Source organism: Lontra canadensis, unplaced genomic scaffold (genome assembly GCF_010015895.1).
Source record: "Lontra canadensis isolate GAN:19392208 unplaced genomic scaffold, GSC_riverotter_1.0 scaffold66, whole genome shotgun sequence".
Lineage (NCBI taxonomy): Eukaryota > Metazoa > Chordata > Mammalia > Carnivora > Mustelidae > Lontra > Lontra canadensis.
The window spans coordinates 7,609,284-7,631,695 of record NW_022631060.1 but is presented as its reverse complement, the minus strand read 5'-3'; the positions used below and the strand labels follow the sequence as shown (position 1 = coordinate 7,631,695).

General features: G+C 56.4%; 1 protein-coding gene across 2 annotated transcripts in view; it reads left to right on the top strand.

The window, feature by feature from the left end:
- Positions 1-325: 325 nt before the first annotated feature.
- The window catches only part of CPT1A (carnitine palmitoyltransferase 1A), a 47,463-nt gene continuing 25,376 nt past the window's right edge, over positions 326-22,412 (top strand). The window contains exons 1-4 of one of the 2 annotated variants that reach the window (XM_032879697.1): positions 326-436; positions 15,509-15,662; positions 18,264-18,403; positions 21,915-22,083. In XM_032879697.1, coding sequence (XP_032735588.1) covers positions 15,522-15,662; positions 18,264-18,403; positions 21,915-22,083 — 450 coding nt within the window. In that variant the 5' untranslated portion in view covers positions 326-436; positions 15,509-15,521. Of the gene's footprint in view, positions 437-15,508; positions 15,663-18,263; positions 18,404-21,911; positions 22,084-22,412 lie in introns of both variants that reach the window. The other variant, XM_032879696.1, reaches the window with a different exon arrangement.

Below are 22,412 nucleotides of genomic sequence, written 5' to 3'. Positions count from 1 at the left end.
GATTACAGGTGGCAATGGCTGTGAAGGGCTAGCCTGATCCAGACACCGTGCTGAGCGCATTTATGGGCTTGGCCCACATGAGTTGGCCCATTTTTCAGATGAGAAAACGGAGTCTCCAGGGTGAGGAATCTCGCCCGGGGCCCCGTATTGGCAGGGGGCGGAGGTGGCTTGCTCCTCGGCAGCCTCAGTTTCCTCACGCGACAGGCTCCCCTAGAAGCCACGGAGGCCCCGCCCGGGTCCCGCCCCCCGCCCGCCCAGCGCCGGGAGTCTCAGCCCCGCCCGCACCGCGGCCCCGCACGCTCCAGCCAATCGGCGGCGACCGGCGTCGGGTGCACTCGGCCTCGCCCGCGGCCCTCCAGCCCCCGGCTCTCGCGCGCTGCGCTCTCAGTCCGCTGCAGCCTCCGCCGCCCGCGCCGCGCCTCCGCTCGCTGACTTGGTAAGGCTGGGCCGGGGCTGCGCGCGCGGGGAGGGCGGGCGAGCGGGCGCGGGCCTGCGGGCTGCGGCGGGCTCCGGGGTGGGGCGGCCGGGGACTGCCAGGGCCCGGACCCCAGGGGGCAGCGGGCCGCGGCGCGGAGAGGGAACCCCTAGCATACCCAACCCCCCGGACGGCTGGGTTCGTCAGGAGCCCGAAATGGGAGCGCGGCAGGAACTCCCCACCTTCCGCCGTGGATTGGGTCGGGGGGGTTCCTCCCGGGAGCCCATCTGCTCGCGGGCCTCCAGTGCGGGTCTGGTGCGGCAGCGGGAGGGATGCTCAGCTCTCCGGACTTGGCAGGATGCGCCAAGTTCGGGACTCCCACTCCCCAGGAGTGGATTGGGTCTGGGGTACGTCCAAGGGTCGGTCGGCCCGCCCGCCGGTACAGTGCAGGAGCTGGAGGGATGCTTGGGTCTCTGGATTTGGCAGGATGCCTTCGGCCTGGGGCCACTAGGGACGCCGGCTCCCTTTTCCTCTCATCCCACCCCTCTCTTAGGAATGGATTGTGGCTGGGGGTCCGTCCGAGGGTCGCTGAAGCTGCAGGGGGGATGCTCGGCCTCCCAGACTTGGCGGGGCGCCACCAACCCCCTTTCGATCCCTCCGCATCCCTTCCCCCTTTGGGGGTGGATGGGGTCTGGGGGGCTGTGCTGGGGTCGCGGACTGGTCCCAAGCGGGAGCTAGAGGGACTCTGGAGCCTCGGGACTCCCCGGTGCGCCGTCCACCCACTTCCCCGGGGCTGCCCCCGCATTGCAGCCGTCGGGACACGCCCTTAATGCGGGGCTCCCGGCGCGGTCCGAGAGGCCGCCGGGAACGAGGTAGGGGCGCCCGGCCGGGGTCCCCGCTTGCGAGCGCCCCCCCCACCTCCGTCCCCGGTGCGGCGCTGGGTGCGGGGCAGGTGGGCGCGGACAGTCAGCCCAAGGTCGCGCCGGGCCCCCGAGCCGCCGCGCGGGGCTGGGGGAGGGGCGTCACGTGACCAGGCCTGGGCTCCCTCTCTGCCCGCGAGCCCGGACGGCGCGGTCAGGGCGCCGGAGCGACCCCGGCTCCCCGGTGCCGACGGACGCAGCCCCTAGCCTCCGCTCCCTCCGCGAGCCTACGGCCTGGCCACTTCCTTTCGTTTTGCTGGGAAAGGCCGTGGGTCAGCGTCTTTGTGATGTAAATTGGTGGCTGGCGTTCGTTCCGCTGCGGGAACGCAGGTGGGGGCCGGCCTTCCTCCTTCCACGCCGAGCCGACCCCGAGGAATCGGTCGGGTTCCGTACGGAACAGCCTCGGCACTCCGGACTCAGCACCAGGTTCTCGGTCCCTCTCGTGCTCCCGGTGTTGGAAAAATATTTTAAGGGTAGATTGTTGTGGGAAACTGGTAACTTTGTAAGTTACCGGACAAAATGAAAATCCGTTTAACCTTTTGAGACGTGTATTGTGTTACACCACCTTCGGGCACCGGCGTCCGGTTTCTGGTCATTCCAGATATTCAGGCGCGTTTCTTCTCTTCCGAACCTCCAACCAAGTGACTAAAACATGGCCGAGCTCCCCGGTCTTTTTGTGCCAGCAAGCATCACACCCCCTTCCCGGAGCACTGAAGGTGACTCCGGGGAACCGTGGCGTACGGAGGGGGACGGTAATGCAGATCGTGAGGCGAGGCAGTGCCCGGTTGTAAGTCATGTGGGGCCATCGTGTCTCATACGAGCTGGATGCAGCCCTCAGATCGCGGGTTTTGGGGGGTTGTGCCTCCGCGCGCCTCGGGGCTCCTCTTCGCCCAGAAACGACCGGTTTCCTTCCGGTGATGCACGGTTGGACCTGACCTTGCGCGCTGAACCCCACCTGTTGGAAACCCAGAAAAGGGCCATCTTTGGGCGTGTACACACTTTGGATCAGAGTGGCAGGACTGGCATCACGCACAGGCCGAAATAGCCTTTCAAGTTTGTACTGAAAACAAGTGGCCCAACCCAGAGGCCAAGGGAATAAACCTGGCGTCCCTGCTGCTGCCGCCCTTGGCCCGACCCTGGACCCGTGGTAAACCGGCGGTCAAGCCTAGGCCTCCAGGGAGCCCCCGGGGAGGGCCCGCGCTTATGCAGCCCCGGCCCCTCGTGCCCATTCATAGAAACACTGTTAATGTTTCCTTGGGCTTCCCTGCGAGTCCCTTCCGGACACGCTTGGGGCGCGCGGGGACGCGGTGCCGCGGTGCCTCCGTGGGACGGCATCGGGCGCGCTCAGCCCTTCCCTGTCCCCAGGGTTGGCCACGAGGGGCTCGGCCTTCCCACGGAGAGGCGCTGCGTGTCGCCGGGGGAGGAGGCTGGCAGCGCCGGCGATGCGCGCCAGCTCGCTCCGGAAGGTCTCTCCGAGCGGGGCGGGTGGAACAGGATCTGAGCGCCTGGGACGCGCCAGGCCGGGGGCGGGGCTCGCGGTAACCTTTCCCCTACTTTTCGCAGCCGTCACGTGACGCCCGCGGTGGGGGCGGGGCGGGGCGCGCCCGCCGCAGCTGCCCGCGGTGCCCTCGAGGACGCGTTCCAGGCGAGCAGTTAAAGACGCAGCCCGAGCTCCGGGGGCGGTGGGGCGGTGGGAGGCGGAAACGCGCGCGCGCGGCGGCCGGGGGCTGCTTCTGCACTTTGATCCGGGCGGCGTTTCCTTTGTTGGAGAAAAGCGTTCGTCGTTCTGCGTGGCTGGGGCTCCGGGCCGGAGTTGGGCTGCTGGTGGAAGCCTGACTTCGCTTCCGGAGGGACTCGTGCTTTCAGAGGTTCAAAGAAAATCGGCCTGGTCAGGCTGTGTTTCAGAGTCTCGGTCTTCTCCTTTAGCGAGGCCCCTCTTTTCCGAATGGCTCGAGCCTCTCCTGGGCTTCTGCTGCGGAGACTTTGTTGTTTTACAGAGAAGTAATACAAACCCGGGTCCGAAGTGACGTCAAGGCGCAGAGCTGGCCTCCCCGCCCTGTCCCCGCTCCCGAAACTACCCCACCGCCCTGACAGCCCTTTTGATGCCTGTAGGAGGACACTAGGCTGTACAGGGCGGGTTGTTTGTTTGTTTTTTAAAGTCTGTTAATTAACGCAGGTGAGAGGATGTTCTGTTGATTTCTGACACTCTGTTGCCTCTTCTGAACTTCACCTTTTACCCCGTGCAAATACTGGAGGACCTTCCCAGCAGACCCTGGGCCGAAGCCAACTGACCTTTTCGTGTGAAAGTGATTCAGACCCTCAGTTCTCCGGAATGTCCACCTTTTCTTCAGTGTTGTCTGGGTTGTTTTTCTGCTGAGGAAAGTTTTTGGAAGTTAATCATTGAAAGAAATGTTGCTGCTGCAATAGGCCGGGCTCTTGTGGTGTTTGCACGTGGGGGGCTGGGATGCAGGGTGGCCGCTGTTCTCCCTGGGAGAGACGATCCAGTGTTGTCCGACACCAGGTTACTTAGGTAAAAAAGAGGACTCCACACTCCCAGGGTGGGGGTCCACCCACCTGTCCCAGGAACCCGAGTGTCACCCTTGATTCTTTCGGACTGTCCCTAAGTCCCACCTGTTACCTTTGCTTCCCATGTGGCTCTTAAACTCATCTTTGTCCTCATTCCTGTGAGCCAAAGTGGATATTCAGATTTTATCTAATGGAAGAAGGTGTGAGACCCTTTCTCAGAGGGATTGGTGCAGCGGTGGGGTCCTTTGGGCCGTGCAAGGGAAGCGAGGAAGGAAGCCTTTGGGTTCTTCTACTGGGGACCCTTGCTCTACGGTGTTACCATGGCTGGGGGCTTCTTGGCAGAGGCCTGAAAGCTCGCTACTTCCTACATCAAGGGACCAGTGACCCCCTCCCCCAACCAGTATACTGGCTTCCTCTGGGGTTCAGGGTTCTTGATCTCCAGCGCACACACCTCTGTTCCGTTAGGATGCCCTGGTGGGAAATCAGTCCCATGAGGACCGGGGATGTCCAGTTTCTGAGGAGTCAAGCTAGGGGTTAATTCCTTTAATATAGAAGTTCCTCCCACCTGTTCCCCCTGCCCCACTAAAAAGCAACACATGCTTATATCAAAAGCAAACACAGAATTGCCTTTAAGAAATTGTCTTAGGCTAGAACCCAAACTCTACTTTTTATGAAAGACTTCCTCATTTATGAGATAATGCATCTGTCTCTAATTTTTCTAAATGTCAGCTCCTCTACTGCCCTTAAAAAGATTTAACATGAAGAGTTTTGGTTTCTTTCTGCTTTTTCAAAAGTGCCCTGTTGCATCATGGGAGGTACAATAAGGTATCTTAGAGATGAACCAGGAGCACTGCTACAAGCCGAATGCCAAAGTTAGATGCTCCGGGATGTATCCGATCCGGAGGGCGTTTGGGGAGCCAGGAGAGTGAGTGGGTGCGGGGGCGGGGTGTCTGGTGGAAAGGAGGAGGCAGATCCCCACGGAAACCCACGTTCCTGGAGCATGGGACCGCCTTTGGGAAGGTACAGTGTGTTCCTGCCTTAAAGGCCTCATGTGGTGTTGGGCCCATCACTTTGTGAGGGGTGGACGTTCTGCATGCTTTATGTGCCAGGAAACAGTCTTACGATAAGGTGATGACATTTGCTCAAGGTCTCTCTCTCTCATACACACACAGGCCTGAGTAAGTGGCAGAGCTGGAATTCGAATCCACATCTGCGTTCTCCCAAGCATGTGCTCCATCCCTCTAACAGGCTTCCTCCCCAGACTCCCGTGCAGGCCAAGCCCTCACCCCCCCACCCCACCCTGGCCCTCGAGCCGGCTGGATGTGACACTGAATCAGCCATGTGTGTTTCTCGGTTTTCAGTTCCTCATCTATCCAGTGGTGCCTCTGACCCCTGTCATTCTGTCTCACAGGAGGGAAGATCCGGTAAGAGAGGCTTCAAGCGTGCAAAATGGACGTGGGTTCTAGCAAATAATACCGTGGCCCCAGGCAGGTTTTATGGACCCGACTGAGCCGGGCAGTCCCTGGACTGGACCTGGGGCTTGACAAGTTCAGCTGCACTTCTGGGTGCAGAGGTGAAGGGCACACATGGGACATCCACAATGCCCCTGGTTTTAGGAACATTTGTGGGAATGATGTCCTGGTGTGAGTTGTGGTTCAGGGTCTCTCCTGGCCGTGGGACAACGGCCACCGGTGTGGCTGGAGGCAGGTGTTTTTGGGTATGTACCTGGAGAAAAATATCTGAACATGTAGTGCAGTTAATGGGCCTGCCGAGACGTCCTGTGTGTTCTTTATAAAAATGTACCCTTGGCGGGACTCCTGGGTGGCCCGGTCGGTTGAGCATCTACCTTTGTCTCGGGTCCTGATCTCAGGGTCCTAGGATCGAGCCACATCGGGGCTCCGCGGGGAGTCTGCTTTTCCTTTTCCTCTGCCCCCCCATCATCTGTGTTTTCTCTCTCTCTCTCAAATAAATAAAATGTTTTTTAAAAATGTGACCTCCAGTGACATTTCATGAATGTTTTGTTCTGGCTCAGCTCCTGTTCCTCAGTATTTATCTGATCAGCCCTGACTTACTGAAGTGGGGCAATAGCACGTGAAAATTTGAACTTGCTGGAGGTGCCTGGGCGGCTCAGAGGGTTAAGCCTCTGCTTTTGGCTCAGGTCATGATCCCAGGGACCTGGGATCGAGCCCCCGCATCGGGCTCCCTGCTCAGCGGGAAGCCTGCTTCTCCCTCTCCCACTCCCCCTGCTTGTGTTCTCTCTCAAATAAATAAGCAAAATCTTAAAAAATAAAGAGAGAGAGAGAGAGAGACAGCATTTCCTTAACGACCGTTCCTGTACCTTTCTTGTACATGAAACCTTCCCAGAGACGTCAAGTGAGTTTTGATTCTCACATTCTTGGTTCTAAGATGCATCCGTCGGGTTAGGGAAATGACGTGTATCTGTATAGCACTTACTGAGAAAACACAAGAGCACAGTTATGGAGAATCCCATGTGGACATGGCTCAGGGCGTGTATGTGCCCGCATATAGGTGGAGAGGGCCTCTTTTTGTGTATCTTTCCGTTAGTGCTAATTTGTGCCTGTACCTAACTTCTCACCCTGTGAACACGATAGCAGGAATGCTGAATACCAAGGTGCAAGAAGGAACCTGAGCAAAGTCATGAGCCCTGCTCCACATGCAGGTCTGGGGAGACCCCTGGGTTCTGCGATAAGCTTCTAGAACCTTCCAGATATTTCCCTTGAAGTGCCGTGGGGAACAACACTGAGGTTGGCCTGGGTGCCACCTCCGTAGCCCTACTTGGCAGGAACGTTAGCCATCCTGGAGGCAGAAGCAGCTTTGTGCAGCTGAGCAGAACCCTCCCAGGCCCCGGTTGCTGGACTGTGGGAGACTAGGGCGTCGAGGACAACGGCTCTGTCCTCCAGGAAGGACCAGGCTGCAGGCTCTGTCCGCGGTGTCTCCTCCCCGAGAGTTTTTCTGGAGGCGGTGGCCTCAGTGTCCTCCCACCCCAGCTTCCTCCCTGGTTGAGGGATCCAGGCTCTGCTCCTGGAGACCCTGCCTGGTGTTGATGCTGTGCTAAGCCGTTGCTTCCTGTGGGGAACCTTTCCTCAGAGCAGTCCCAGCGCGGCAGCTGCCAACTGCTAGAGGAGATAGGCCGCTCTTCCCCAGATTCTGGTAGCAGGCAGGGCCCGCTCCCGTGTGCGAGTAAATTGTGCAATTCTCGTGGCGAGGCTGGTGCCTGTGAATAATTTTAGCACTGGCACCCGTCGTGTTTGTAGTTACTGTAGTTTTATTGCTGACTGCAATCACATCATGTTGGTTACAAGAGAGTGACCTAATTTTGTATTTGTGTAGCTTTCGGACTCTTGCATGGAATTTTTATCGGAGTCCCTACCATTGAACTCGGCGGGTTGAGCACGTGGGGTTTGGAGCTGGACGCAGGTGCGATCCCCAGCTTGGTGGCTTGCTGGCTGCGACCTTGGGCGGGTGTCTTGACACCCTCACGCTGGTCCACTCCTTGGTAAACGAGTACGCATTCCCTGGCTTCGAGTGGGAGTGACATGGGTCATGTGGGTGAGATGCCTGTCACCTTGTCCAGCCTGTGCCAAACAGTTTGGTAGGAGGAATATTTTTTTACCTTCATTGTTGAAAGCACAGAACACCACCTGTGTGCCGTTATCTGTCCATCTGCCTACCTACCTTCCTCTCTCCTTATCTGTTAGTTTTAAGGCTGGGTTGAAAGACCTGGGATGGCCTGTAATTACATATTTCGGTTGGGTGTCACATGTGGGTTTTATTGTTTGTTTATTACGGGGGTAATTTCCACATCTGAATTTCCCCGGGCCTGTTCTAGAAGCTGGCTAAGCACTTTGCATCATGCCGACCTTTCACCCCATTCCTTAGCCTGCTGCCTGTTGCAGGATCTGAGGGGTGGGGGTGGCACTGGGCCAGTCTTCTCCTGGAGGGGCGGGGGACCCGGCTCAGGGATGGCTGGTGTTACGACTGGCGGGCTGCTGACCTTGTCGGCAAAGAGTTATGGTGAAAAAGAGTTGTTTGAGGAGGAGGAGGAAGGACAAAGCAGGCTCCTCTGGAAAACAGACCAATGTATTGGCCAAAGATTCAGTGAGTGGCATCGGTCAGAGTTCTCAAAATTCATCTTACTGAAATGGAACAAGGTGGTGTAACGTCGCCCCTTCCAGATCGTTCACATGGCATTTGGTGTTGGAGACTGACTGTCCGTGCTCCTCACTGGATTCAGGGTGGAAGAAGGCGTCGTGTCCAGGAGACGCCCCCCACTTCCGTTGGGAGATTAAATGAAAATGGATTGAAAGTCATCTGCCAGCCAGGGCCGGGAGAATCACCCGATGAAGCTGGTGGAAATCCGTTCTCTGGGCACATGGGCTCCAACAGGACGGGAGTTTGAAGCTAGGTGTGAAGCCGGGGGATGGAATGGAAAAAGAGCAGAAGGCATCCCTGCTCTGGGCTGGAGTTAGCAGGCCCCTTGGTCATGGTCAGGGCGGGGGAGGGGGTGGGGTGTGGGGCTGGCCCAAAGAGGGGGAATGGGCTTGGGAAGCCGTAGGAACAGCCACGTAATAGACCAGCCGTGTGAATTCATGAAGCTTGCGATAAATAGGTCGGCGCTCTGAAGCAGAGCGCCTTGTGCTGGATCTTGGTGTCTGTCCGAGAGCGGATTAGGGTAAGGTGCTTAAACCTTCTGGGGCAGACCTTGGGGAACCTCTCCCCTGTAGTGGCCTTCGTGACTCCTAGAGTCGCAAGATCACAGGTCGCTGTGCTCAGCCCGGGGGGTGAGTCGCCCAGGGGTGTTGCCGGCACGGAGGTCTGTGGAAGCTCCCTTCGGCTGGGACCCCAGGTGGGCACGCAGCACCTGACGCGGCCCCAGGGGATGTCTGCAGGCCCCTGAAAATCAGCAGGTCCACAGCCTGCCAGACCATGCCAGTTTACCCCTCAGCGTGACTGGCAGGTGCAGAGTAAGCGCGTGGCCTTCCATCCAGAACAGTCCCCCAGCGGCCTTCCCGCGTCCCAGCAGCCAGCCTGCGCTCCCGGAACGTGCTTCTGCCGGCAGTCTGTTCCCTCCCACTCAGATTTCTTGTCCTAAAGCCTCTGGTGCGTCGATAGTTGCTCCTCGGTGGTGATTCGAGGGAAGAAATGAGTGACCGAAATGGGCGTTAAGCTCCCCTTTCAAATGTTTTCTTTGCCACCTCTGCCTCCCCCTTGTCTTCTCTGCCGTCTGAGAACTCGGGCGCAGGTGGCTCCCAGCGGGCGTGCCGTGTAGACTTGGTCCCCGGAGAAGCCGCTTCTGTCCGCTCAGGTAGCTGGGTGCTCTACAGGGGTGGGGTGGTGCGGGGACAACGTACCTTTCCAGATGACCGGGTTCTGCTGCTTGCACCCAGCACGGGGGAGAGGCGTGGAGCGAGGGCATTCCAGCCTGTGTGTGTCCAGGCCTGGCAGCCGGTGGTGGTGTCACAGCAGGGGAAGCCGCGGGGGGTGTGAAGCACGATGGGATTCATGTGCAGTCCATTCGCTTTGGTGTCAGTGGAGACGCGCGTGAAACACAAAGCCGTGTGTGCCGGTGGAGGTTAAAGCCCCAGCAGGGGCCTCTGGCGGGGGGCTGACTCCTGGGTGCAGAGGGGCTGGAAGAGGAGCCAGCGACCCCTGCTCAGAATCCTGAGAATCCCGGCACCGGGGGAGTGGCCAGAGCCAAGAAACTATGAGACTCTACGTGTCGGGTCACCTTATCCAGGAGGAAGAGGACAGAGAGGGAGGTCAGCGCCCGGAGACTAACGGTTCAGCTGTGCCCCGCAGGTGGGACATGGCCGAGCCCCCTGACAGCCCCAGGAGGCAGGGAGGGGGTGCTGCCTGCCCTCCAGGGTCCCCCCAGGGCGCTGCTGTGCGGTGGCCTTCGCTGTGTCCTGGAAGGTTGAAGGGTTACAGAGAAGAGGCCGTCCCGGGTAAGCGGCCTGCCTCCGGATGCAGGCCCGGCCTGCCAACTGGCCCAGGGCCCTTCCTCCTCCTCCTCAGGGAGCTGGGTTTCCCAGCTGTGCTGACAGAATGACAGGACAGCCAGGCCTGGCCAGGGACTCCACCCGGGAACAGAGAGCTGGAGACCAGGCAGCGTCCAGTCCGCGTGGCCTGTCCACAGCTGCTGTTCTGTACTTAGCTGTGTGTGCGACCGTCTAAGGATTTAGAACTTGTAGGACAGAAAACAGCCCTGCTCTGTAGTACAGTAAGGTTCCCTGGGGCTCTTTTGAGGTCCTCCTCATTCCTGGTTGTCTGGCATGAATGAATGGCTTCCCTCCCTCCCCCCAGGGCAGGTGGCTTCTCTCCTCCCCCAGCCTCTGCGAGGTCAGCCTGTGGGCAGCGACGGTCACTGTGTCTTCATCAGTTCCTCTGGCTGGCCTTTTGGGAGACTTGGAGGTGGGGGAGGTGGCCCAGGCGGCAGGCTTCACCCACACCCACCTGGGTGAAAGGTGAGGGCGTGCCCCGCATCCGGGGCTGAGGCCGCCCGTCCCGCCAGGGTGCGGTAGGTCAGGGGTGCTGTGATCTGACAGAGAGGCTTTGCTGTTGCTTCTCTGGGTGTCCTTGGGTGGGTCAGGTAGACACTCCTGTGTTGCGGATGCTGAGGAATGCAAGGGCAGGCTAGTGCGCAGGCAGCGGCCCTGGAAACGGACCCCTCTCCTGATTTCACTTGGTCTCCGGGCGTGGGGCCTGGGGCCTCCCCTTGCTCTGTGGGGGCTGGCTTGTGGCTTGTGGGGCTCGCCGGGAGCAGGTGTGCCCAGAAAGGCGGCCACTGCCAAGCCCTGGAAGGGTCTGGAAGCTTTGGAAGTGAGTCTCCAAGTGTCGGACGGAGCACTGAGCTACAGCAGACGGCTGTTTTATTTTGTTCAACATATTTTAAGAAATGATTATGAGGGGGCACCTGGGTGGCTCAGTGGGTTAAGCCTCTGCCTTCGGCTCAGGTCATGATCTCAGGGTCCTGGGATCGAGCCCCGTATCGGGCTCTCTGCTCAGCAGGGAGCCTGCTTCCCCCCCCACTTTCTCTGCCTTCCTCTCTGCCTACTTGTGATTTCTGTCTGTCAAATGAGTAAACAAAAATGTTAAAAAGAAATGATTATGAGAGGATCACAAACCTACAGAAGAAAAGAGACCAGCATAACAGACCCCCCCCAATATGGCCACTGCCCGACTTCACCAGTTCCCACGCGTGGCCAGTCCGTCCCTCCGTCCCTGCACACCCAGGGGTTTGGAAGCAGACCCTGCACGCGACGAAGGATGAAATTGTGTTGATACGTATTTCGGTGTGCATTGCTAAAAGATGGTGGCTCTTTTATTTTATTAAACATTTTATTTACTTATTTGAGAGAGACTGGGTGGGCGAGACAGAGCGAGTGAGTGAGAGAGCGCACGAGCAGGGGGCAGGCAGAGAGAGAGGGAGAAGCAGACTCCCGCTGAGCAGGGAGCCCGACACGGGGCTCGATCCCAGGACCCTGGGGCCATGACCTGAGCTGAAGGCAAGACGCCCAACTGACTGAGCCACCCAGCCGTCCCTTTATGTGCAGGTCTTTTAACAAATAACCACCATATCCTACACCCCCTAAAAATATTTAACGTCTTCCTCGGATGTCGCGAGCTGACGGTGGCTGGGAGCAGTGAGTCCTCACTGAGTGGGACACCAGCGGCCCCGCCCACCTGCATTATATATTTGAGGAGAAGGTTTAGGTGAGTTACTGTTGAATAGACAATACTTCAGTTTCAGGAGGCGGCTTTCCTTTTTAGTAGCAGCTCTTAGGGCAACGCGACTTACGGGCCATCCGACGCCTGTCCGAAATGCACGCGTGCGTGGCCGTCAGTCTGTTCCCAGACGGGCACCCAGCACCGTGGTCGGGTTTCTTTCGAACATTTTCATCACCCCGGCAAGAAGCCATCCCTCCCCTCAGCCGTCTGCCCCTCGCGGTGCCCGCGCCCCCCACCCCGTGGGTCCCCGTGGGTCCCAGCCCCCCATGTTCTGGACGCTCCGCATACATGGGCGTGGGCAGCAGGTGGCCTGTCCGTACTAGAAGGTTCTCGAGGCTCTAGTCGCCTGCGACATGCTTCGTTCCTCCGTTACAAAGAACACTCTGTTGCTCTGTCTGCTGGATCGATACGTTTTATCGGCTGCTCGTCAAGGGAAGGACGTTTGGGCTGTCTCTGTGTTTGTTTTGGCTACTGTGCGTCATGGCATCTCACAGACCTCCGCGTGCGGGACTTTGAGCGGACACGTGTTGGGCAGCCGGGAGTGGAAGCGCGGGGCTGTGTGCTAACAGAACCTTTTGAGAAACTGCCAGACTGGTCTCCAGCACGGCCAGCCCATCGCACATCCCCACCCATGGTGCGTGGGGGTTCCGGGTTCTCCGCGGCCTCTCCAGCACCTGTTAACCCTCGGTCTCGTGGGTTCTGGCTGTCCTAGTGGGTGTGTGGTGGCATTTGGCCTTGGTTTTGATTTGCATTTCTCCAACGGCTACAGGAGGGGGCATCATAAGCACAGATTGTTTCTTTCTTTTTTTTTTTTTTGAAGTAGGCTCCATGCCCAGCACAGAGCCTGGCGTGGGGCGTGAAGGCGTGACCCTGAGATTATGACCCCAGCTGAGATCAAGAGTCAGATGCTTAACCGGCTGAGCCATCCAGTTTCCCCTGTAACCATTAAACGTGGGCTGTGGATGCTGGGAAAGGGGGTGGGATTTTCCCTCTACTAGATTAGCAGGGGGAGTTTTTCAAACCTTTGTTGGCCGATTCACGAATGACCGCAATGGCTCTAAGCGGGGGCCGGCGCAGGGCAGCGGCTTGCCTACCGCAGAACTAGAGGAAGATTGTCCATTCAGGACTCTTATCTTTGGTTTTTACTGTGAACCAATCCAAATGATCAAATCCTTAGTAAAGTCAGGGTTCTGACAAGGCCACTGACTCCCGGAAGGGAGCTACACATCCCCCTGCCTGCCCGCAGTCCCCAGCAGAGCGCAGATACGCCAGCGAGCACTGGACCCGTGCTTTCGGATCGAATCGCTGCAGACGCTCTGTTTAAGTTCTCTCTACTGCCATTAATAATCCCTCATGTCCATATTCCGTATAAAGCCCTTGAAAGATCTTACAGATCACCGAAAGGGTGGCCAGTCTCTAACTTTGCTCTGCTTCCCGCTTGGCAGAATCATCCCTGTGATGCCCAGCTCCCGCGGCACGTGGAGAGGGGTCCAGGGTGGACCTTGAGCCACTTGGGTAGCTTTTCGAGGAAAGGATTCAGAGCTGTTGGGGTACCCTCTTCCACATCCTGAACTATCTGCAGGAGGCATTTGCTTGGAGGTCTTGCTGTTTTCAGGCTCGGGATCCGTTTCCGCGACGCTGGCCGGGCTACAGCGGCGGGCCCTGTGTCTGCTGAGTCATACCTGGGTCACCAGGGACACACTACAGGTCCCGTTCAGCTGAGGTTTTATTCCCAGCAGATTGCAGTTTGGCTGACTTGCTCCTTCCCTTCGTAATGATCAAAGTGGATTCATAGGTTTGTGTGCGGACACTGCCTGGGGCTGCCCACCCCAGCCTCTCCTTCTGCCCCCAACGATGTCAGATGTGGTGGGTCCACATGCCACTTCTCCCCTCCCACCCCCCACCTGTCCTCCCCACGCAGGGACTCTCCTGTGTCGGGGAGGGGCGCCCCTGAACGGACGGTTCAAGCCAGAAGCTCCAGGGTGACGCTGAAGCCTGTCTGGGGTGGCTTGTCCTCCCCGTCCCCACTCATGCCACTCTGGGCCACCGTCCCCTGGAGGACTGGCAGCCTCTGCTTCTTACTGTCTTGCTTCCCTGCCTTGCCACCAGCCATGTTGCAGCCAGAGAGCTCTTCTCTTCTTAAAGATTTATCTATTTGAGAGAGAGAGAGAGTGAGCGAGCACGGGCAGGAGGGGCAGAGGGAAAGGGAGAGAGAGAATCCAAGGAGCCTCCCCGCTGAGCACAGAGCCCGGTGTGGAGCCTGATCTCACAACCCCGCAACCAAGAGTGGGACGCTTCACCGATGGAGCCACCCAGGTGCCCCCAGAGTGGTCTTCATGAGAGCAGAAAAAGTAACTTAAAGCCCTTGGACGTTTCTCCTTTACCTTTGGTGTAAAACCCAGCAGCCTCCCCTGGCTGCCTCTGAGCCTTCCTTCCAACACAGCTGCCTGCCCGTGACCTGCCCTTGACCTCTACTAGAGTCCTGTTCTACCTCTGGGCCGGAAAGGCTTGCTCTGTGGCCGATCATCTCCTGGGCTTCCGTGTCACCCGGGAGGTCCCGTCCGACACCCCCTCTTCTTTCGGCCTCCCTGTCTGAGCTGTTGGGGGCAGGACGATTCCCCACCAACATCGCAATGTTGGCACGTGGGAGACACTCGACACACGCTTGTGGAAGGAGCAAAGGAATGCAGGCTGTGTGCCCCTTGGGGCCTCTGATGGGGCGTTTGTTCCAATCAGCCGAAGCGAAGCAGGTTTGGCTTTTTTACTGGGCATGTCTGACAGCGCGGCACCTGCCGAGGTCGGTGGGTCCACCACCCGCGCTCAGCAGGCGTCAGCAGGTGAGAACGGGAGACATAGCTGGTGATAAGAAAACACACAGGATTGTGGATTTTTGTTACGGTTCTTGGAAGCTTCCCCCCACTCTGTTCGCTTCCTTTGAATGGCGTGTCGCTCCGGGACAGTTTAGGAAGAGACGGCTCAGTCCCACGGCTCCAGAAGGTGGCAGAGGGGCCGGCTTCACGGGAGGGAGGCCATGAGGTGCTCGGGAGTCCCCAAGGAAGAAGACGGGAGCCAGGAGGAGGGGAGCGGGGATAGACCCGGCTCTGAAGCTGTTGAAAGGAAACGCGTTTCTAGTCATTGGGGCGGGACAGGTAGCCCAAGCGGGCCTGCTTGCAGGGGGTAAATGCCCCCCTAGTTAAGGTTCCACCCCTTGGGTTGTTGACTCAAGTCAGTCACGGCCTCCGAGGAGGAGGAGGAGGAAGGGGACTTGGCTCCGTCCGTAGGCGCCCATAAACACCTATTCCTGAAGATTCCGTGTGTCTCCTTTCCATGGGGTCTTGTGGCGCCTGAGATGGTTTCCAGAGAGCCCCACACGCATCCCAGAGTCCAGTGCTCCTGCCTGGAGTTAAGGGGTTCAGGGCCATCGAGGACTCATCTGGGGACCCTCCAGGTTTCTTCTGTGCCAGCCTCCAGGCGGCTGGTGGGTGGGGATAAGATTGGCAGGCGGTGAAATGGCCACCGGCTTCCAGCGTCAGCTGGGTGTGGCCGGGGCTGCTGGCCTGGAGGGATGGTTCGGTAGGATGGCTGGGGCTGGGGATAGGGGTTTGCGTGGGCCTGGGGCCTGGAGCCCTATGGTGGTGGGGGTTTCCACTCCTGGACTCTGCTGGCCACCCCCAGCCTCCCAGCAGAGGCGACAGTGGGCTGTGCAGTGCTGGACGGAAGGGGGAGGGGGCAGTGGGGCCTGTTGTACCGGAACTGGGTCTGTGAGTGGAACATTAAGTTTGGGAAACGGCTGGGAAAGACTTCATGTGGAACGAACCCCAGGTCCGGGTGAGGGGTTTTCTAATGTCCGGTGATATGCCGGCCCCATCACACTCGCCCCCTCTCCTCCTCCTCCCAGGACGTTGCCGAAGATGGCAGAAGCCCACCAAGCCGTGGCCTTCCAGTTCACGGTCACCCCGGACGGGATCGACCTGCGGCTGAGCCATGAAGCCCTCAAGCAGATCTATCTGTCCGGACTGCATTCCTGGAAGAAGAAGTTCATCAGGTTCAAGGTGGGCCAGCCCTTGTCTCAGTCTGTGCGGGGCTCACGGGGGCAGGCGCTGGCGCGGCGGGCGTGTTTCGGAGAGCCGTCCGCGGTGGATGCTCCTATGGCACTTAGGACACGCTTCCGCTTACACACCCGCGGCCTGAGTTCTGGAAGAAGTGCTGTAAGGCGGACCGGGGCGCCAGCATGCTCTGGGGGTGAGTGGGGGCGCAGAGAGGGCGAGTGACCTGCTCAGAGAAGCAGAGGAAGGACTAGAACCCATGTCTCTGAGTCCAGAACTCTTGAGGCCTTCCAGAAAGAGGACGGTCTCCCAGCCGGGCGCAGGCGGGGACCTTATCTAACAGGTGCCTTGCTGATCACACCGCCGGATGGCGAAATCCCAGCGTCCATCCAAGCAGAGGCAACTTCCCCTGTTCTCAGTTCTGTTTTCCTAAAAGACTGGAAAGGTATTCACGGTTTTTAATCAAGCACGAGTCTCGTTTTTTCACTTGTTTGTCCTTGAATTGACTTGGAAAATCGCAGAAGGAGGAAAAGGTGCGTTCAGAAGGAATTCAGGTGGGGAGACAGTTCAGCGTTACCTGCCCGGGGAATGAGGAAAACTGCAAACTGCATTTGTTCTCCAGTTTCCTTGTGGCTATGAGGAGGAGCCAGAATAGGTGGGAGCAGTGAGTCAGAGACGGGGGACGGGCCCGGGCAACCGGCCAGGCTGGACAGGCGCTGCCCGCACAGCCGGTGGCCCCCACGGCGGCCCCCCGAGGTGGAGGAGTCGCCACCTACAGGAGGAAGCCCTCATTGCCACCTGACCTTGCCCAGAGCAGATCCTTTTTACCCTCCGATCCCGGAAAAGGGAGACTTGGGTGTAGAGCTGTGGCGTCAGTCCCTGTAAGCCACTGGAAATGCTCGTTTAAAGATGTTGTTGTTGTGGGGCGCCTGGGTGGCTCAGTGGGTTAAGCCTCTGTATGGGGCTCAGGTCATGATCCTGGGGTTCTGGGATCGAGCCCCGCATTGGGCTCTCTGCTCAGCAGGGAACCTGCTTCCCTTCCTCTCTCTCTGCCTGCCTCACTGCCTACTTGTGATCTCTGTCTCTGTCAAATAAATAAATAAACTCTTTTAAAAAGATTTTTTTTTTAAAAATCTACACTCTTAGCAACTTTCCTTTAAAAAGAAAAAAATCCGTTGGTGGGCTGAGGGGGCAAGACCAGTAGGCTGGAAGAGAGAAGATAAATGGTTCACAGCCACGTCTGACTGCGTGGTTACAGAGCACGGCTTGGCTCGTAGCTTAGAGCGGCTGCAGGGGGAGGCTGGAGTGAGTGGGAGACCTTTTATCTGGGCCCTTCCTGCCTCCACTTTAATGTGACGTCACATAGTAGGTGTATGTGCCTATCAGAGAACACCAGGACAACCCCTACTTTTTAGAAGATGTCTTTCTTACACTTCTAGACAATAGGAAATCCAGGGGAATGACATGTGAGGGTGCACGTAGCTCCTAAAAGAATTCAGATAAGCTTTGCGAGTTTTTAAATCCATTGTCTTGATCAAATTGATCACTTGTTAAGATGGCTTTAGTAAGATATATTTTTGGGGGGCGCCTGGGTGGCTTAGTCAATTAAGCGACTGCCTTTGGCTCAGATCATGGTCCTGGAGTCCTAGGATCGAGTCCCTCATTGGGTTCCCTGCTCAGCATCCCTGCTTCTGATCCTCTGACCCTTCCCCTTCTCATGCTCTCTCTCTCTCAAATAAATAAAAATATTTTTTAAGAAAGGAATTTTTTTTAATTAGAAGTTTTAAAACACAGAAATAAAGAGAATAAGGAGCCACAAGGCTCACCTGGGTTCCAGAATTTTGTTTCATATCCGCCTTCTGCTCTTACCACTTTGTGGTTTTTAGGGTTGGGAAGTAGGGGGGTTTGGCTGAGGGATCGTACAGCAAATTCTTTTTTTTTTTTTTAAGATTTTATTTATTTACTTGACAGAGATCACAAGTAGGCAGAGCAGGAGGCAGAGAGAGAGAGGGAAGCAGGCTCCCCGCTGAGCAGAGAGCCCGATGCGATGCAGGGCTCAATCCCAGGGCTCAAGACCCTGAGATCATGACCTGAGCTGAAGGCAGAAGCTTAACCCACTGAGGCATCCAAGCACCCCCATACAGAAAATTCTTAATGTGGAGAGGGGTCTCCTGAAAATACTTGGGGGTTGAGAAGCCTCTTGATTCAGGAGTGGCAGGAGGGGTAGTTTTGGGGCTGGGGGTCTTGGGGCATCCCAAGTGTAGCAGACTGGGGAGAGGACTTCATGGTTGGCTTAGTGACATCCTTAACTCAAAGGTGTCATGAATTAGTCTGAGTGGAGCTCAGGAATCAATGTTAAACTCATGCCTTGGGTGATTCAAATGTCCTGGGGTCACTCTCAGGGTATCTGCTTCAGGGAGGGATTTGGCTCAGAAGGAGAGGAAGAGAAGGGGCTGGAGGCTGTGGGGAAGACTTTCTACAGTGGTCACTTAGCCACCATGAGCTACAAAGGCCTCCCACCCACTGCCATCATCCCACTGCCCCCATTGCCAGGGCCCGAGGACTTAATGGGTGGGACAGTACTCACGGTCCATGTTCTCTTTCTAGAATGGCATCATCACTGGTGTGTACCCGGCGAGCCCCTCCAGTTGGCTTATTGTGGTGGTGGGTGTGATGTCAACCATGTATGCCAAGATCGACCCCTCGCTGGGGATAATTGCAAAAATCAATCGGACCCTGGACACAACGTAAGTACTCTTTTCAAATCTTCAATTGTCTAGGAAGTTAGTGATTTTTGTTGCTGGTATTTTTATGTCTTTTCTTTTTTTTTTTTTTTTAAAGATTTTATTTATTTATTTGACAGACAGAGATTACAAGTAGGCAGAGAGGCAGTCAGAGAGAGAAGGAAGCAGGCTCCCTGCTGAGCAGAGAGCCCGATGTGGGGCTCGATCCCAGGACCCTGGAACCATGACCTGAGCCGAAGGCAGAGGCTTTAACCCACTGAGCCACCCAGGCACCCCTTTTTATGTCTTTTCAAATATAAGGACCGTTACTGTGCTGATTCCATTTAAAGCTTGCTTGGCTGTTCTCCTGTAGGCTTTCTTCTGTGTATAAGGCCCTCAGGGAGTTTGGAGTCCCTCCTGGCCCTTTCTCCGAAGATGGCCTTGGTCCTGGGTTGCTCTGGGACGTTGTGTCAGGGCCCAAGGTTGTGGTCAGTGCACTTTGCCTGGCTGGGGAGTCCTCAAAAGGAATTTCTACTCTAGGAACTGGTCTTGGACATGGTCAGCTCTTTGCACTGGCGTCTGTGACCCTGAGAACTGACTGCTCTGGGGGGACCTCAGACCCTTAGCTCCCTGTCACGGTAGCTCAGAACTCCAGTAGGAACCCCCACGCTCCTGAGTATTTCCCGTCCGGCTGAGTTGCTTGTGGCCTCCACACTGCCTTGAAAGCACTGGCTTGTGCCTTTACAAGTGTCTGCAAGTCCTCGAATAAAAGTTCCATCGTTGCAGGGGAAGCATGTCTGGGCTGGACCCCTGCCAGATTCCCTGCTCTGCCTGGAGGTCAGGGAGGCCGAGGCAGGGACCCCGACATTCCCTGACACTCCGGGGAAACCTTGCTCCTCCTGTCCTTGTGACCCCCGCAGATAGCTGGGCGACCGTGCGTTGGGTCGTGGTGTTTCTGCGTGCTTTTCAGACTCTGGTGAGTCTAACGCAGTTTTAATTTACTCTCCACTGTGGGCTCTTAGCCCTGGATTATGTTTAGAAGTATTGGCTATTTAAAGCCCTTTATAATCTGGGTCTTTATACGATTTGTTTCTTTGTCCCTCTAAACCAACTGCGGTGAACTGGGCCATGCCTGGCCCAAATTTAGAAAGACCAGGTTAGGGGTCAGCGTCTTCCCAGGCTCGAGGGTCATTCTGGAACCGTCTCTCCAGAGAGCACCTTCCGACCATCCCAGGTGGCTGTTTTCACAAATGCAGATGTACTTGGCTGGGTTTGCTCTGCGTCCATCCAGGCTCTGCAACCTCGGAAGGAACGTGTTCTTTAAAAGAAAGCTTTTTTTTTTTTTTTTTTTTTTGCTAATGCTGTTCATTGACATATCTGTGTGTCTATTACAAAAAAAGTCACAACACGAGATTTGACAAGTAAGTTCTGGAGCAAAAGTATTTTACTTTGAAGACCATTTGTTTCAGTGTTACTTAACTATCGGAAGGTATTAACTTGGTGGTTTTTAAATATGGGAGGTATCTCTAGGTTATGTCTGTTGGTCGTTTTCATAATTTGAAGCACGCCAAAATAATTTTTAAAAACGAGCCATAATTGACATACCACGTTATATTAGTTTTAGGCGTATAACATAATGATCTGGTAGATACACGGAGCTCACACTGATTACCACAAGTAATTAAGTGATGTCACCACATGTAGGTACAGATTTGTTTTTCTTGCAATAAGATCTTTTAGGATCTCCTCTCCTAGCAGTTTTAAATATACACTATGGTATTGCTAACTATAGTTACCATGACCCCTAAACCTTTTTTTTTTTTTTTTTTGGTCTTATAATGGGAAGTTTATACCCTTTTTATTCCTCAAGATTTTGTTTTCAGTAATCTCCACACCCACCATGGGGCTCGAACTCACAGCCCTGAGATCAAGTGTCATGCATCCTCCAAACGGAGCCAGCCGGGCGGGCCTGGAAGTTTATGCCTTTGGACCACCTGCCCCCCGTTTTGCCCATCCCCCGCTTTCTGGATCTAGGAATTTAGATTTTTGTTTCAGATTTGACATATAAGTGAGATCCTACAGGATCTGTCTGTCTCTGTCGGACTTACTTCTCTTGGCGTAATGCTCTCGAGGTCCATGGTTGTCCCAAATTCAGGATTTCCTTCCTTTTTACGGCTGAATAACTTCCGTCCCATGTACATGGCGCACTTTTGTCCATGCGCCCATCAGTGAGCACGTAGGTGGTTTTCATGTCTCAGCTGTTGTGGACGTTGCCAGATGGACTTGGGGATGTGGGTGTGTTTTCAAGAGACTGATTTCCTGGGGCACGTGGGTGACTCAGTAGGTTAAAGCCTCTGCCTTCGGCTTGGGTCATGATCTCAGGGTCCTGGGATCGAGCCCTGCATAGGGCTCTCTGCTCAGCGGGGAGCCTGCTTCCCCTGACTCCTGCCTGCCTCTCTGCCTACTTGTGATCTCTCTCTGTCAAATAAATAAACAAATAAATCTTTTAAAAAAAGAGAGAGAGAGAGACTGATTTCCGATAAATACTCAAAAGTAGAGTTGCTGGATCATAGGGCAGTTCTGTTTTTAGGTTTTTTGAGGAAGCTCTATCTTGTTCTCCACGGTGACTGCCCCAACGGTGCCCGAAGGTTCCCTATTTTCTGTGTCCTTGCCAACGTTTGGTGTTTAAATCCCTTTTATTTTATAATTAGCTTGTGGTTTCCAAAACAACTGGAATGAAAAACAAGACCACAGAGCTTTTGTACAGTCCCATCTTTGCCATACAGTGTGTCTCTTTCCTTAGCAAGTGAGGAATTGTATCTCTTGAAGTTTATTACTTACATGACCGTTTTATGGTTGGTGTCCAACTCTCGATTTCAGCTCAGGTTGTGATCTCGGGGCCCTGGGATCGAGCCCCAAATGGGGCTCTGCGTTGAGCTGGGTGGTCTGCTTGAGATTCTCTCTCTCCCTCTTCCCCAACCCCTGCTCATGCTCTCTCTCTCAATAAATCAATAAAATCTTTAAAAAAAATAAATGGTCATTTTGTAGCATCAGTTTCTTTCCTGCCTGGATCCAAACCAGGCTCTTTTGGGAAGCAGCCACACCAGTTTCCCCAAGTGACCTGAGCGTCTGTGAGTCCTGGCCATATCCGAAGTGATGCTGGAGGAAGGAGGGGGCAGGAAGGGAACGGCCCAGAGGTGCGGTGGGTGCCCAGCTAAGGCGGTTTGCCAGTGGACCCGGGCCGTGGGTTTCACTGTGGACAGCCCACCACCTCACACATCCTCTGTCCCCGTCCCCAGACCCTGGAGGCAGTTGCGCATTTCCCCCCCCACCAGGGCGCAGGAGGCTTGGTTTGTCCTGAGGACAGGAGAGCGGTGCCTGAGCCTTTGAGAGCCGGGTTGGTGCTCAGGGGATGTGGCATCCTGTCTCGGACTCGGGGTCCACGGTCCCCGTCGTGTGGAGGGAAGGCCGCTCCGGCTGGCGGTGTGTGGTGTCCCCACTAATGTGTGCTCGGCTCGTGTCGTCTCCCCAGCAGCTGCATGTCCAGCCAGACGAAGAACGTGGTCAGCGGCCTCCTCTTCGGCACGGGCCTGTGGGTGGCCCTCATCGTCACCATGCGCTACTCCCTCAAGGTGCTGCTGTCCTACCACGGCTGGATGTTTGACCAGCACGGCAAGATGAGCCGGGCCACCAAGATCTGGATGGTAAGAGACCCCCGCTGCGCTCGTGGCACCCAGCCGCTGTGGATGGTTTCTGAGCACTTTCTTGGGGTACGCCTGGTACGCGCAAGGCTGCCCAGCTGGTAGCGGCGTGCACGGCTGGTTGGGCCTGGAGGTCAGTACGCACATGTGGAACCACGGCCATTATCGGTGCTGCACACTTAGCTCCCCGCCCCTCCCCGAGCTTCCTCGTGTCCTACCCTGCCTTTCCTTTGCGGTGAGAGCTTGTAAGTCAGATGTGCCATCTTAGCGGAGGCTTAAGTGTGCCAGGGCAGCCCCGTGCCCCCAACAGCCGCCACCCGCCTCACCACCGT